Below are 15,676 nucleotides of genomic sequence, written 5' to 3'. Positions count from 1 at the left end.
AAAAAGAAAAAAAACCCAACTTTCTCTTTCCTCCCACAGTTTCAATTACTATAGTGCCAGAATCATCAGCATTTGCAGAAGCCTTTGCGAACTATTTACTTACAGTGGATCAGGGCAGTATTCAGGTTGCAGCAGCCTTCTTCCTTGTAGTAAGTAAACAGTTATATCAAAAGAATTTACATCAGGATAAGGTGGTGCCCCTCGTGTCATAAGTTCCCATAACAATACACCAAAGGACCACTAAGAAAACAAAGAAATAAATAAAAAGTTAAAGGGTTGGAGGGCTTTACATTCCTGTTTTAGAAGACAGTTTAACAGATTTAAGCATTCAACTGCATGGATTTTCCCTTTCAAAAGTTGTTTTACTGCATTCAGCTTTCTTTTAAGTGGGCTAATAAGTGCTGTAGGGACTTGAGGCGGCACTTAAATAAGAGCCAGAGAATCTCGTCTAAGTAAATGAAAGAAAATAAAAGCCTATATGTCTGCTACTTTGCTGGTATAAATTGGCAAACCTCTTTTGAGGTTAATGGAGCTCTGCCAGTTTACATGAACTGATGATCTGACTAACTCTGTGTAAATACGTGCTGGAGACAATATATATGGTGAAAGTTCTATGCATAACAGGTCACTCTGAATCTGGATTGAATGGAGAGATAAAATACAAAGCAATCCAGCCTTCACACTTCATTGTAACAATTTTTTCTTCATAAATGGCCAGGTAATACTTGAGATTGCTGTAGGCAGCCAGTAAGTATTTATGAAGCAAATAAAGTATTTTGGAGAACTTTTACAAGTCTCCAAGTTAACCTGTTCTGTCAAGTTTTCCAGAGCCGCTCCTATAGCAGGGTTCAGCTCCAACCTGACTTCTTGGAATGTCCTTAATTTCCCTTGGAACACGGTTAATTCCTAATTCCTTCCTGAGCAGCAAGATATAATCAGGTCAACAACTTCTTGCTTTGTGATTGAGACAAACACACTTTCTGGATTTAGAAAGACTTTTTTATTCTTATGTGTTCCAGACCCTTCACCAGCCTTACTGCCCTTCTCTGGGCAGAATTCAACATCTCACCATCCTTCCTAAATTGAGGGGCCCAGAACTGGACACAGCACTCAAGGTGTGTGAACAAAAGCTGGATTGAAATAGAAGTATTGATTTGGAATTGTTCCATTAATTAAATAGAAAGATGCCTCAGGCAATGTAAAAGAAATATATATGTGATACAAATATGCTTGTACATTACCACATCTGACTTTGTTGTGAACTTCTGAGTTTGTAAACTTTCTAAAGCCATCCATTTCACTGGCAGTTTAGCTCCTGTTTTGTTGTGCACACTGTAGTATTCTTTATCATAGACATCTCTAGCAAGACCAAAATCAGCAACCTTGACCGTGAATTTTTCATCCAACCTAGAGAAATGACAAAAGGTATATTTGCAACTGAGCAGGCAAGATTTACCATGTTGGTGAATTATAATGACTGACTTGCATTTTTGAGACTGTGACTTTGGATGGCAGTACTTTATTTGGGATCTATGAACTAATGTAATACTGAAACAAAAGTGCAGCAAAGTATATTTGACACCCATTTAACACAGTGAATGAACTCAGGAAATGACTGATATTGTTTTGATAATACAATTTGAATTACAGTTATTTTAAAACAATTGCTATGTATAAAAAGATTTTTGCTAATAGCCTGCATATCCTGATTGAGTTCTACATCATTTCTTCCACAGCTGTTCTTTCTTCTGTACCCTTAAAACCTGCTCATTTTTATTTCCAAGTCAATGCATCACCTTTCCTATGTAGTCTCAGTTTTGATAAGGAGGGTTCCGTCATTATCTCAGTGACTGCCTTTATGTAATAATGTAGTCCTGTAATGAAGCATGAGTTTGGTGTCTGCTGCGGGGGAAAATGATGGCATAACAGAAGTTCTGATGGGGTTACAGCTCAGCCATACCAGAAGGCCTTAGCTTTGCTTCTCCTAAGTTTGGTATTTGTCCTGGTAAGTGTATCATTGTCATGAACAGACAGAGTGTGGGTGTTGCCATTTTCAAGCCTATCCTTCTTTACATGTGCAGACCTAGTCACAGCAAGCACTTCCCTTTGGGCTTCTTTACAGCATCACAGTCACAGAATGGGTGTGGCTGGAAGGGGCCCCTGAAGATCATTTAGTTCACCACGATCTCCCCTGCTCAAAGCAGGTTCCACTACTACAGGTTGCACAGAACCATGACCAGGTGGGTTTTGAATATCTGCAAGGATAAGGACTCCACTACCTCTCTGGCAGCCTGGGCCAGTGTTCAGACATCCGTACAATAAAAGCATTAGTATGTTTAAATGCATTTTTCTCTATTTCAGTTTGTGCCTGCTGCCTCTTGGCCTGTCCTTGGGCACCACTTAGAAGAATCTGGCTTCCTCTTCTTTAATCCACCATATCAGGTATTTATACATATGGATAAGATCCCCTTGAACCTTCTCTAGGCTAAATGATCTTGTCTCTCTCAGTGTCTACACATGGCATTTCCCTTGAATTTATGAGGTTTCTGTCTGTACAACTCTGGTCTGTTGAAGTCCCAGTGCATGGGACAGAACCATCTGCTGTATTTACTGATGTTGTAACTTAATCTGATGAAGGGAGTAGGAGGGAACTTTGATGGGTCAACAGGAAACAGTTTATGCCATTGCAGGTTCCTGCACCTCTTCCAGGGTAGTGGAATAGAGTTAAGAGTCCCTGAGGAATACATTTGCATGCTGGCTTCCTTTCTGATAGACATCACTACTGTAGCAGGGCCTGTACTGAGTGTTGGATTGCACATGGCCACTGGGGAAAGTGGTGTTGTGGCAGAAGCTCTCCAGGCTCTGAAGTGCTGATCCCTATAGAAGTACAAAAGCAGTCATTCAGTGGTTATGTGAGACACCCTGAGAGCTGCTCCTTCCTCACCCAAGGAACAGACAGTAGGGCAAGAATGTCCTGTTGCCACTATTTGGACTTTGATTAGATAAACTAGGTCTTTCATTCAGTAACCCAATACATTTCTTCTTAAGGAATCTGAAAATCTGCTTGTGCTTTTTTCATCCCTTAAAAAACCAATACTTGTAAGAAAATGTTCTTTTTCAGAGGCTGTTCAGCTGCACAGGTGTGAGAAAAGAATAAGACAACTGATGTCACAGGTAAATGACCTTTTTGCAGCCAGAGTTCCAGTCTATGATGTGCTAAAAATAAACTTTAATGTTTAAGGCTGTGCCTCATTAATTCACGACATCCGTGATAAATCAGCATAATCATATTGGCAACTCCTGTATCAGTTCGTCTTTGTGGGAACTGAACTGTCTGGCTTCCCAGACACTAGTAAGATTCTTTGAATGTTAATTTGTGTGCCTAGCTGAGCCAAAGTAAAGTGCTCATACTCATGTAATGAAAGACTACTGTCAAGAGGTCTCACTGGTGTTTCTTTGTGTTCCTGTTTTTCTCACAAAGTTCCCCTGTTCTCCTCCCTCCTGGTTAGGTGTGGCAGCAGAGACATTCTGCTTCTGAAGAGGCTGGGTGGAAGCACAGCAAGTTGAGGCAACAGCAGTTTAACTTCCCTTAGGAGATGCCTTTTAAACTCTAACCAATGATTTTGAGAGGCTACACTTTCACCTCACCTTTCTTATTTCTCACACTCGAAAAAAACTTGTGTAAGAAATGAGCCCTTAGCAAGATGAGTAGCTCATCAGTATTCAAGACAAACATCAGTATAATTGCAGAGCAATGAAAAAACACCATTTTTTGACTAAAAAACTGCAGAATCCTGGACACTTCAGTTTATTTTATCTCACTGTTATACACAGAAGAGTGTGGCAATGTAGCTGAAAGTAGATGTTTGTACTTACATACAGTTTCTTGCTGCTAAATCTCTATGGACAAACTTTTTACTTGCAAGGTATTTCATTCCTTTTGCGACCTGAAGGCCAAATCCAATTAAATCTTTTACTGTTGGATTCTGTAAAATACAAACATTTATCATAAAATGAATGCAGAAACTTTCATAAAGCAAGCATCAGACTAGTTTATGCTGTGACTCTTTAGGTTTTACACAGCTTTCCTGCCACCAGAATGATCAAGAAAGGTTGGTGCTTGTAGTGAAACTGGTTTAAGTTTAGGTCAATGTCTTAAAGAGCTGACAGTCTCCAGAAGAGTAGAGTTTGCAGCATAAGCAGTGTAACCTGGCCTGGGAAGTGGAAGAATATGCTGAAACCTCAGCATCACAGATGATACACAAAATTCACTTATGTGGACTTAAGAGTGATAGCATGTAACTCAGTAGAAGGTACTAACTATGAACTTGGAGCTCAAAAATGGAGATGACCAAGAAAAGAGAAATTCCTATTTAGGACAAAATTTGTGCAACAGTATGTTGTCATGAAAAAGGCAAATGAGACCTTAGCAGTTAACAGAGGAAGATTTTTGGCAATGATTGTTAACTTTCTGCTTGCCTACATGGTGAGATGATACTCAAAATGTTAAATATCAAAATAAGTATGAACATAAACATGTAAATCTTTTATGACTAATCATATGACTTGTAATAGTAAGGATACTACAGATTTTTGTGGTTTTGATATTGCTCGTTATAATTTTCTTCTGTGGAACAATCTGATTCAACTGTGGTCATTATTCTATTTATTTCAGCAAGGACTGTGGCACTATTTACAGACAAGGGCTCTGCTGCTTGTAGAATGAAAGAAGCTCAAATGGGAGCAGGTCCCAGCCCCCTCCAAAAATTTGTCGAAATGCACTTTTTTTAAATTGTACTGGCTATTGCTGATTGCCTTAAAAGCACGGACGAAATCATATTGGTTCTACCACTGTGAAATAGGTGAAATACTACAGTGTAAAGTGGGCTTACACTGCCTGAGGTAAGATCTGTGACCTCCTACTTGAGAGAAAGGAGTGAGCCACCTTTGAGGAATCTACAGTCTTTCAACAGAAATGGGGAAGACTGCTGACAGTTTCTGTTTTTCTTTCTTAAGAAGAAAACATATTGATAATAAATGGACTGTGAGACTTGCTGGACATGGGGTTCCCTTACCTGGGAGTTGGAAGAGCAGATGTTGATGACTGGCACAGCTGTGCTAAAGTCAACAGAGATGTGTCATTTTAATCAGCAGATTATTGGGCCCCTGGATGTAGATCTCATAAACACTTTGTTTATAAAGAGGCTTATGGATGGGAAATGAGAAATACTTATTGCTGATAATTTCTGGGAAACATTCTAGAGAGGAATCTGAGGGGGAGGGGAAGGAGTGGCAGTGCTGTGGCTGGGCTCAATGCCAGACTAAGCAAGTGTTAAAGGTCAAGTTGTAGTAACAGCAGTAAGTTGCAGACATAATGTAATTATGAGAGCTGGTAAGGTGTGGTGTTGGAGCAGGGCGTGGCCAGACTTGCATTACCATTTACACCTCACCAGGTACTTACGTGAGTCTCATTCCTAATGAAGTTTCGAAGATCTCCATGTTTCATGTATGGAAGAACGACCAATGGGGATCCTTCATTGGGCAAACAGATTCCCAGGAGCGACAGAACATTGGGATGAGTGAAATCTTTCATGATTATTCCTTCTTTCAGAAACTGAGCTACTTCTTCAAGGTCTGTAATCCCTGAGAAATCCAGTAATAAAAGGAGTTAATGAAAAGAAACAGAAAACAAACCAGGGTTCATTTCTCTATAGCATGTCATTGCACAACAAAGTGATAATGAGAGACTACAAACATGCTCTTCACCTCCCACATGACAACCAGGTCGTATACATGGGTTTTCCTACAATAACCACATACAGGCTGTTGGTGATTTTAATTCTGTTTATCCATTTCTTATTTTGAATGATTTAAAATTGAATAACAACACTTGAGTAAAGTCCCTAATAAACGCTGTTATAGTATCTTCCTGTTTTTCCAGCAGCTTTGCCCGCTCTTCAGCAATTTAACTTCCAAACCCAAATCTTCAGTACTCAGTAGTATAAAAAAATGATGCTACCTTTCCCTTATTTTCCAGTATTCTTTTCTTTGTAGAGTAAATATATGGACATTTCATTTGATGTAAAAATATATGCCAATGTTTTGTGGTAATGTGAAGTACTTGGAATTGTTCCAAAGATAAATCTGATTCTGCTGATAAAGCTGCAACTAAGAATCTTTGTTTGTGAACACATACTTCACTGGAATTTATTGGTTCACCTCAGTTATCTTTGGAATAAATAGTAGTACCTCACTATGAAACATATAACTCACTATTCAGTGACTTCACAGCACAATGAATTTTCCGGCTATCGTTATCCAGCAATGTCCCATGGTACACACAGCCAAAATGTCCTGTGTAAAAAAAGTGAGCAATATTAGCTTTAAGAAGAAAATTTGCCTTCTGGTATTTTCCGTAACTGGGTAGCAATTATACTGTAAGAAAGTGATCACACTCCATTTCTGTCCAATTCCCAACACTTTTAATATGTACTTCCTAACTAACATATTAAAATAAATGGAATAGGACCATTATATAAAACCACCATTCATAAAACCACCATTATATAAAACCACCATTACATAAAATGAAAACTCTCTTTGCAGCATAATTGGTATTTCTTGACTAAATGAAGAGTATAAATAATGACAAAGCTGGTGCCACAAATATTTCATGTTCTTGTAATGACTATGCACACAAGACCCATGTCAGCCCACTCCCATCATCTTCTCCTGTGACCTAGGTGTGAAAGGAGGACACCTGGAAGGCACAGGGAGCAGTTAGGAGCCAGCAGTGGACTGGTGGTTCCCACTGATCTGCAAGCCCATGCTAAGTGATCCACTGGACTGTACAAACTCGATGTGCCTACTGGAAAGGACAGCCACTCTGGGGTTACAGTCGCTCAGGTCTTGCTATTCCATGGAAAATGCTGAATGTTAAAAGTGATGTGTTGGCCATGGATGGTGTGGGAGTTGCTCTACTGATCACAGACTGATGACACCACTTGGCAATTTTTTCTGTGGCTTAGTTCCAAGTATAAAATATCACTAAAGGATGATGAACAAAATTTGCTTTCTTTCTCATGGTCTAAGCAGTGAAATGAACTGCCAGGGACACACTGTGCTTTCCTGCCAAGCAAATGATGTTGTCTACCAAAATTTACTATGAGAAGTCAGGTTTACCAGTCTGGGGAACAGTGAAGTGTGAGCTACAGGCTCACGCATTAATTTCTCCAAATCAAATTATGTATGTACAGTTGTGGCTTTCTTTCACAGATGATCTACTTATTGGACACTTTTAAAATACTAATATTTGCAGTTAGAAAGCAATTTTTTTTTCTTAAGTGTGAGTTCTACAGAGAACAAGACTATCTGATTAATTTTACTATGTTTCAGTCATAAGCTCTGGTCAGAGCTCAGCTGGCTTTGCTTTTGGCTTGAGGTAAAATTAATCCAAAGTTTGTTTTACAAAAGCAACTAAAATCCCATCAGACCACAGATTACTTGTAGCCTGGGCACAAATCCTAAAGTTTGGATTGGGTGTGTCTAAAATATTTTGGGGTTTGGCCCATTTGTGGTTAGAAAGGAGAAAATTTAAAACGGTTAATTATCTTGGTGTCATTCCAGAATTTTTTCAACATTTAAAAAATGGGAAATTGCTTGGAGTTTTCCAAAACAAAAAAGAAAAGAAAAAGGCCCACCCTTGCTTTGGGGATGATGAAGTGTAATACAGAGAAGTGAAACACATTGACTGTTTGTTTGATTTGTGGCTCTTATCCTGCAGAAGAGGCATTAAAAATATAATTTATAGCAAATTTTTTATCAGTATTCTGATACTCAAAAAGAGACCTCTCATGCATGATCTGCAAAAATACTAAAAATCCGGTTTGTACTTGGGTTCCTAAGAGGTACTCAATCATACAGGGTTTAAAAATGTCCCTCACAGAAATACTGACTTGGGCTATGAAAGGTGAAGGGAACTTGCTTATGAAGATGTAGAGGAAAAGGAGTGATGAGAGAAATTTAGAAGAATAGGAGACTTGCTAAACCAAGGACAGAACTAAGGGGAAGTGAATCAGGAGCTACATACTTCTGCAGCTGGCATGAGAGGAATGAGGTGATATGAAGAGCATTTGCTGGGAGGGAACAAGCAGCAAATTCCTCAGAGCTTGTGGAAACTTGAGGAGGGAAAAGGGGTGTGGGCATTTCACCTGGGCCATGGGGCTCTTACGGTGTACACTGACTGCAGGAGTGTCCCGTGTCATGTGGCTATCCTGACAGATAATAGGCTCCGAGTTTAAGGTAACTTGTGTTCCTCCTGCCTTGGCATCCCCTGCCATTTAGGTGTGTGCCTTAGGTTTCACATAATGTCCTGCAACAGGTTCACTCCCATACCACAGCCTCATGGATCAGAAGCCCTGGCTGAGTTTTCTGTAGCCTGGAAAAGGGTGAGAGTGAGGCAGTTGGAGGGGGACCAGCAAGTCCATGAGTTCAAAAGAGCCTCATTAGTTGAGAGATTACTTCCTCCTGATGGTGTCTTCTCCAACTGATCAAATGCACTAACTTCAAAGGAAAGCCCCTTCATTTCCCCTTGATTCACTGCAAGGCATGCAATGCTACAAGAGCTAAAAAGCTTGAAAAAAAATCTCAGTATAGACACCTTATTCAGAATGGTTTATAATGAATGGGTGTGCAAACAGAGAAGCAGTTTGCAACATAAGAGTTGCAGTACCTACCTCTTCCTATTACTTCGCTGAAGTGCACGATCAGACTGTCTGCACCGATAACCACATGCTGCACTTCTTTGACCAGGTCGGGATTTAAGGCACTGATGTCAATGTGGACATTAGTTTGGAGCAGTGGACTGGCTAAATCTGAGTCTCCACTAGACAGAATCGGGGAGAGGTCAGAGTGAGGATACTGGGTGGGTCTGCACGATCCATTCTGAGACATGCTTGGAAACTGATCTGTAAAATGAACAGATACTGTCATAATCCTTTCAAACATCTCCTTGAAAAATGAAGAGTTTTATTGCATTGGTAAGCAAGGTTTGATTTTATCAGTTTGGAAGCGGCTTGGCTTTACAGAAGTTTTGGTCACAAAGGGAAAATGAAAATATGCATTGGTAATCTGCCAACCTTCAGAAAAACCATGTCACTAAAAACTTATGCTTGTCTCAGCTCTACTTTTATGAAGTAAATGGCAAAAATTCCACTTTTCTGAGGGGATGGGATGAAGCCTTGTCACTTCTTGCCAAATAGTGGTTATAGCATTTCTAGCAATTGGGAGTAACAATAAAAGAAAAATTATAGCAATATCTGAGGAGGAGGTAGCAGACAATTAAAAACATGAAGCTTTTTATTATTGTCATGTTCTAATTTGGTAGGGAACTTTACACTTCATGAAGGTTTCCAAAGTGCTGGTGACTAGGAATATTTATCCAATGGTAAATATTCAACCAGGGAAAGGCCTAGAGGTGATTCATTTCCTGTAACTGCTGAAGATAATACAGTTGGTGCTACTCATGAAAATAACATGAGCTATCTGATATAGCAGAAACTAAAATATTTCAGTAAATCCAGGAGTATCTATCTGAGATTCTTTTTTTTACCAACAGCAAGTTGTTCAGGTATTTCAAATTTGTTTTGTTTAAAACCTTTTTCCTAGCACTTTGTGTGACTGAATGAAAGAACTATGTTTAGTTTATACCAATTTCAGTCTGGAATGTTTTCAGTGAGTCTATGAGCTGAATTTAGTGCAGGGTCAAAAACAAAAAAAAGGGAGTAAATTTACCAACAGAAATTATTAGGTATTACAAAAAGTAAAAAACATTGTACAGACATGCTCTATTTATTTCTGCATAAAACTTGTGAAATTTTTATAAAGTGCTTTTGTCCCTCTGGGTGCTGAGAAATACTCTGTTATTTTATCTAGGAGCAATAATACCAACTCCTACAATTTACAAATGAGTTTATTTGTAACTAAGGGCAAATATCTATTTAATAAATACAGTAAAATAATCTAGCCATGGCTGCAAAATTTTTGCAGCTGCTAAATGTAAACCTGCATGTTTTCTAATATTTGTTTTATTTTATTCTTTCATAATATTGACATTGACGTTGTTACAGGAACATCAGATGAACACATGCCCTTCTTGGATGCACTCTCCACAGTGCTTTGCCAGTACACACTGGCTGCAGGACCACTGTGGACTGACCTTCCACCAAGGATCTTTGTCTAGTTTTGTCTCCTGTACCACTTTCCCTCTGAACCTGTGGCACGGGCTTTCCTTTCCCTTTGGAAATTTTTCAATCAAGAAACTTCCTGTACGAGCTGGTGGCATCAATTAAAGAACAATAGGGGAAGCTGGGAAGAGGTTTCAGATATCTCTGTGACTGGGGCTTGCAAAGGTGGAATAAAGATTTGGAGTTCTTTCTGTTGTGTTGTCTACAGCAGCACCTGAAATAGTACAATAGTACTCTATCTATATCAAGAGTAATCAGTATCTGTGATATCTCACACACCACAATGTAGTAACTCCTAATAGATAAAGGCTCTTTAATGCTAATCACAGAACAAGGTCTCTGCACGTGTTAAAGGAGCCTAGCATGGTATGATAAGTGTAGCAGACTCCTCCTCTGAAGAATACCTACTTTAAAATCAGATTGTACAGCACAAAAATGTATTTGGCATAGGATTATTTTCCCCTGAGATTGGCATGACAGTGCACATGGACCTCCATTCAATTTGTCACAGTTTTCATATCCTTTTAGCTTAATGTTTAAAATTAACATTTCTGCATTATACAATGTCCCATTTTACAGGAGGGGCACTAACAGACAAAAGAGTGTCAGTTTACAAAACGCCCTGTCCCATGTTGGGCCAACAGAACTGTAATAATGACTGTAGGAGGTCACTGAGACACACTAAACCTCTGTCCACTTGACGTTATCGTTAAGATCAGTATTTTCAGAGTGGATTTGCACATGGTGTGATGGATCTTATGACAACACAGAATCACTATATACACTAGCTCCTAAAAAGTTGTGGAGCATACTTATAGAGTTTTTTACTAATTATATTTTATTTATTCCTTCAGCCAGAATAAAAGTAAAAATCCTTTGCACCTTACTCTTGGGAAGCACCTGAGAAGCTCAGTTAAAATAGCGAGCCTGTAAACACATGAAAGTCCCAAAAATGCAGACACAGACAAATCAGATGAGAAACTGAAATTAGGATACTGATCAAAATAGCTATCATCTGAAGACACACGAAAATCAAGATGTGTAAAATATCCTCCATACCAATTCCTAATAGCGGCGTACCTTCTAGAAAAGTTGATCTGTAGTCTACAGATTCGCTTGAAACCATTTCTGTTGTTGGACTTACACTCCTTGCACTCACCAGCCTGTCCAGGTGAGGAGTGTGCACTCTGCCATCATAACGAACCAGGTCGCTTCCCAGATCTGAAGGGGGAGGAGAACGCAGTATTAGAAAACCCTCATGTTTACAGTATGCCAATATTGATTTATCTATTTATTTAAATTTAGATGTTCTGCTCTGCTGGGAAGAGGGTCAGGTTGTTGCTGTGGGAGATAGGCAGGACCTGAACTTGAGCTATTTTTACAGTGCAAGATTTTCTGCATAAAAATCTTGTGTTGAAGACCCATTCTTAGCTATACTGGAACATAAAGACAGCTTCAAAGACTCTAAGGCCAGCTTCATGATCTGACTGTGACAGTGCATCAGGACAAGACTTGGTTATACACTAGCTTCCCTCCTCCTCTCACCTTACACAGTGTGGCAGCTCCCACTGGAAGGGAACACAGACACAGGGGTCAGAGAAGAACCAGAGTCTAACCAAATCAGTTCCTGATTTGGGGTAAGAAGAGACCAGGAGACCGCAGCGCTCTGTGTCTTGCACAACTCAGGCATAGCCTGGAGGAATGAATGCAAGGCAACTGGATGCAGCTGAAGTACTCATGGTTCCATGCATGTCATTTACTTATCCTCTCTTCCAAAGCTGATCAGGGAAAAGAAGTTACTCAGTTTTCCTAATAGCTCAGAGTTCCTCAGAAATCCTTCTGCTTAAGGCATAATATGGCCCTTCACCCAGCTCAGGCTCTTGCCAAGCCCTGAAATGCAACTAAACATTGGGATGTGATTGTGAAACCTCTGCTGACAGGTTACAACAGGGCAATGCATGGCAGTTAAGCAAAGCATAAAATTATGTCTAAACTAAAATTTAGTTTTAAAAATCTAAGATAATAATGGAATTATTGGATCGGATCGACTACGATGAACCTTTTATTTGTTTCTTCTTCCTTCTCCAGAAGAAAACCACCAAAAAGATAAAAATTAAGATTGATGTTGAAAGAATTCCAGCAATTAGTCCCGTGAAGTTCTGATCTCGCCGGATCAGCACTTTTCCAATAACTGTTGACAAAACTTCTTGCTTCCACTGAAATAACAAAGAAAAAAAAATAGTGTAATGATTTCCAAAGACAAGTAAGAACTAGATTATTAGTACTAAAGTATGAGCTGATATGTCCCATATGTATGATTTTGTGACGCTGTACTAAGACACTGTGAGTGGAGAAATTGTTATATTGCTGTACATAAAAACAGATCTACATGTTTATGGCTCATTTCTCACCTTCAAGAGCTCTGCTGGTGACGCAGCTCTGTAACTAATATACCACACACAAAGCATGCACTCAGATGCACTCTGGACAACAGGGTTCCACTGTTACCAGATGCTAATTCAAAATGTTGAATTCACACTTTTAACTCATATGGTGTACAGAATGGGCCTATGGCTATACAGGCTGAGATGTACATTAAAAAAAATAGCCCAACTGTCTTTAATGTGTGTCCTTCTGGCATAAATATGCTGTAACATCAAACTCACTCTCTTGTTGACAATGTGCTTGTATTTTAGTTCCCAAGGTCACGTGAGCCTGTCCCTTGCCAGCTTCGAGCTTGCTGACAGTTTAAAGAAACAAAACAAAACAAAAAAACAACCCCCAAAACCAATAACCAAACAAACATCAAGCCAACTAACAGGGAAAAACTGTTTTAGGTCACATAGCACTAGCTCAGTTAGTTGGAATGCATTTGGCCATCTTTTCCTCCTGTGGAATTCATCCCTCTGGGTACTGTAATGATGGATTTGCCCGTCAAAAGAGCAAATTTTCTTCTTCGCTGGGCAGACTACAATTTCTGAGTCTCCTTGCCAGTAAACAAGTAGAAACCTCATTTAACCCCTTCATATTTTGTTCTTTTCTGTGCATGAAGCGTGTCACACATATCTGTTTCTTAGAGGTTAAGAAAACTTCACATAGTAGAACCTATTGAATACTTTAGTCCTAGTTGCATGTGTAAAAATACAACATATTAACTGAATGCAACCTGTGCACAAGTATTGTATGAAACTAGGGGCTTAGAAGTCTGGGAGACCTGCACCAAGAGGAGAGCTGCATCTAATTTTATAGTTTGCCTGATGTATCCAAGAAAATGAATACTTAATTAAAAAAAGAAATTAATATTAAAATAAATTACTAGTTACCATATTAATAAATCTTATTAGTTATTACTGTTTACTTAGATTGCAGTAGCACACAGGAATATCATTCACAGCCCAGGATCCTGAGAGATGAATGCCATAAAGACATAGAAAAAATAGATGTCCCTGCTTCAAAGAGCTTACATAGACTTTGATCCCAACCACACTTACATGACCAGCAGTCTTCACTGTTTTCAATGAATCAGAGTGCAGTTTCATAATTTAAAGGTAATCCCATTCCAATGTCCTTTTTTTATATATTTAAAAAAATACAAATGTATTGAAAGATTTATGTCTTATTCTATAAATCAGTATGTTTACAATTTAAATTTGTAGTAGCACACTGAATGACTCTAATGAGACCCCCTTTAAAGCAATGACTCAATCATTTGTCCTAAGTGTCTTCTTCTTACAAAAAGAACTGAAATGAAATTATAAAGTGCAGACAAAAAAAAATCTTTCAGGAAAGATTTGATCATCTTGACTGCAGCAGAATGTTTTGTTAAAAAACGGGCTTCTGAGTTCCAAACTAAAACTACTCCATTATAGTTTCTCATTCTTCCCAACGTTTCCTCTTGTGTTTGGATTAATAACTGTAAAATTTATTTCTGTGCTTAGATCGGGTCCTACTTTGTGCCTAAGGCTCCAGAAAGTCTTTGCATAAACAGGTAATAACAACAATGACGATCATATTTATTTTTAAATAGCAGATATTATTTGAATTTCCATCCCAAACAAACAGAGATAGAGATATCTCTGTAAACACAGGCTTAGGCTTAAATTTTATTTAGGCTTAAAGCTTATTGGTTCAACAGTGACACTGTGAATAATAATAAAAATGGCATTAATATCTCATGTGTGGTGTAGTTGCCTCACCTCTATATTTAGCTCACTGTTGGATTTCAGGAGATCGCTGGGAACCGTGCACAGAATTGATTCTGACTGCAGCAGAAGGTTTTCGCAGCTTTTATTTCCAACTTTTAGCACCTCGCCTTTAACAGCTTCTGAATCAATATAATTTCCCTTGGGAAAAAAAAAAATCAATTTCATATTACATAACCATCTCATAAAAGTTAAGTAGCTACAAGCTTGGAAAATATTTTTAATGAAAAATAAATTGTGAAATTAAAGACTAATGAGAATTTACACTGTCCTGTCAATATGCATGTATAGGCTTATTTCATATAAATGTGAATTTGACAGACAAGTCACTGTAGGATGGTAAAGTGTATAGATAAAATCAGCTGTTACTAACACTCATACAGCTCATACAGACTTTTGAAATTGTAAATGTCTGAGGGATTAATCCTGTTGGTCCTGTTTAGATTTTGGCATAATTTGTACATGAAAGGACACATTATGTAACACTGTTGTTTACACAAAACTGGCATTATATTATCCACAAGCTAAAGGCATCTCAAACATTTTGTTTTGCAAGTGGTTCTGGTAGCAGAAGTGAAGCTTTCAAAAAGAAATAATTAATTATAATAATACACAAGTCTGTTAAAATCAAGTTCCACAGACCAAAAAGGAAAAAACCTGGGGAAAGACGAGGCATGAAAAGTACACTTCTTACCCAGAAAACCTGCTCTCACATCCCAGGCTTAGACGAAAAATTATTCTTTCTGATATTGTGACAGTAGAATCCAAAGGCCAAGTTTAGCATCTTTTGTGCTCAGGAGTGCATCTCTGTTTAAGAAGATGCCCCAGCCCATGTACTGCCCAGCTCAAGATGAAAGAAGAGGCATGTTAAGTGGGATTTGAAGGGGAGAAGGGAGTATGGGACTAATACAGGCTATTTATATGGGCTGGATCTGGGAGTTTTCCATGAGAAGGGAGCTGACACCACTGCAAAGGCTTGTATATTGGAAAGGAAACAAGAATCCCATTCTGAGGGGCAAAAAATCATCTTACTTTGGCATATGTTTTAGATCTGCTTCAGAATGAGACTGAACCCTGAGAAAATTGTAATAAACATATAGGAGAGCTATTTTAATGTCCTATTTTGATGGCAAAGCCATACCCCAGGTAAATGCTTTTTAACTGCTGACCATAAAAGTCCATTTTTCAATCTATCTTCTGTCTAGTCGAAGACATTCTGTTTGGTGTTAA

At 38.6% G+C, this 15,676-nt stretch overlaps 1 protein-coding gene and 1 long non-coding RNA gene across 10 annotated transcripts in view; one reads left to right on the top strand and one right to left on the bottom strand.

The window, feature by feature from the left end:
* LOC134550236 (uncharacterized) overlaps positions 1–10,414 on the top strand; it is a 36,775-nt gene extending 26,361 nt beyond the window's left edge. Inside the window, exons 2-4 of one of the 3 annotated variants that reach the window (XR_010080288.1) lie at positions 2,362–2,442; positions 3,122–3,174; positions 10,128–10,414. This is a non-coding gene — a long non-coding RNA (uncharacterized LOC134550236). Of the gene's footprint in view, positions 1–2,361; positions 2,443–3,121; positions 3,175–3,509; positions 3,864–4,675; positions 5,456–10,127 lie in introns of those variants that run through there. The other 2 variants (XR_010080287.1, XR_010080289.1) reach the window with 2 other exon arrangements.
* The window catches only part of MET (MET proto-oncogene, receptor tyrosine kinase), an 89,597-nt gene that overhangs the window by 4,078 nt on the left and 69,843 nt on the right, over positions 1–15,676 (bottom strand). For all 7 annotated transcript variants that reach the window (XM_063396715.1, XM_063396717.1, XM_063396716.1 and 4 more), the window contains 9 exons: positions 14,441–14,587; positions 12,304–12,460; positions 11,325–11,465; positions 8,736–8,966; positions 6,274–6,354; positions 5,462–5,643; positions 3,877–3,986; positions 1,242–1,407; positions 104–240 (listed from right to left, as the gene is read on the bottom strand). In XM_063396715.1, the coding sequence (XP_063252785.1) occupies positions 104–240; positions 1,242–1,407; positions 3,877–3,986; positions 5,462–5,643; positions 6,274–6,354; positions 8,736–8,966; positions 11,325–11,465; positions 12,304–12,460; positions 14,441–14,587 (1,352 nt within the window). The remainder of the gene's footprint in view (positions 1–103; positions 241–1,241; positions 1,408–3,876; positions 3,987–5,461; positions 5,644–6,273; positions 6,355–8,735; positions 8,967–11,324; positions 11,466–12,303; positions 12,461–14,440; positions 14,588–15,676) is intronic.

Source organism: Prinia subflava, chromosome 4 (assembly GCF_021018805.1).
Source record: "Prinia subflava isolate CZ2003 ecotype Zambia chromosome 4, Cam_Psub_1.2, whole genome shotgun sequence".
Taxonomy (NCBI): domain Eukaryota; kingdom Metazoa; phylum Chordata; class Aves; order Passeriformes; family Cisticolidae; genus Prinia; species Prinia subflava.
Note: the sequence above shows the minus strand (reverse complement) of the source record. Positions and strands in the feature narration are given on the sequence as shown.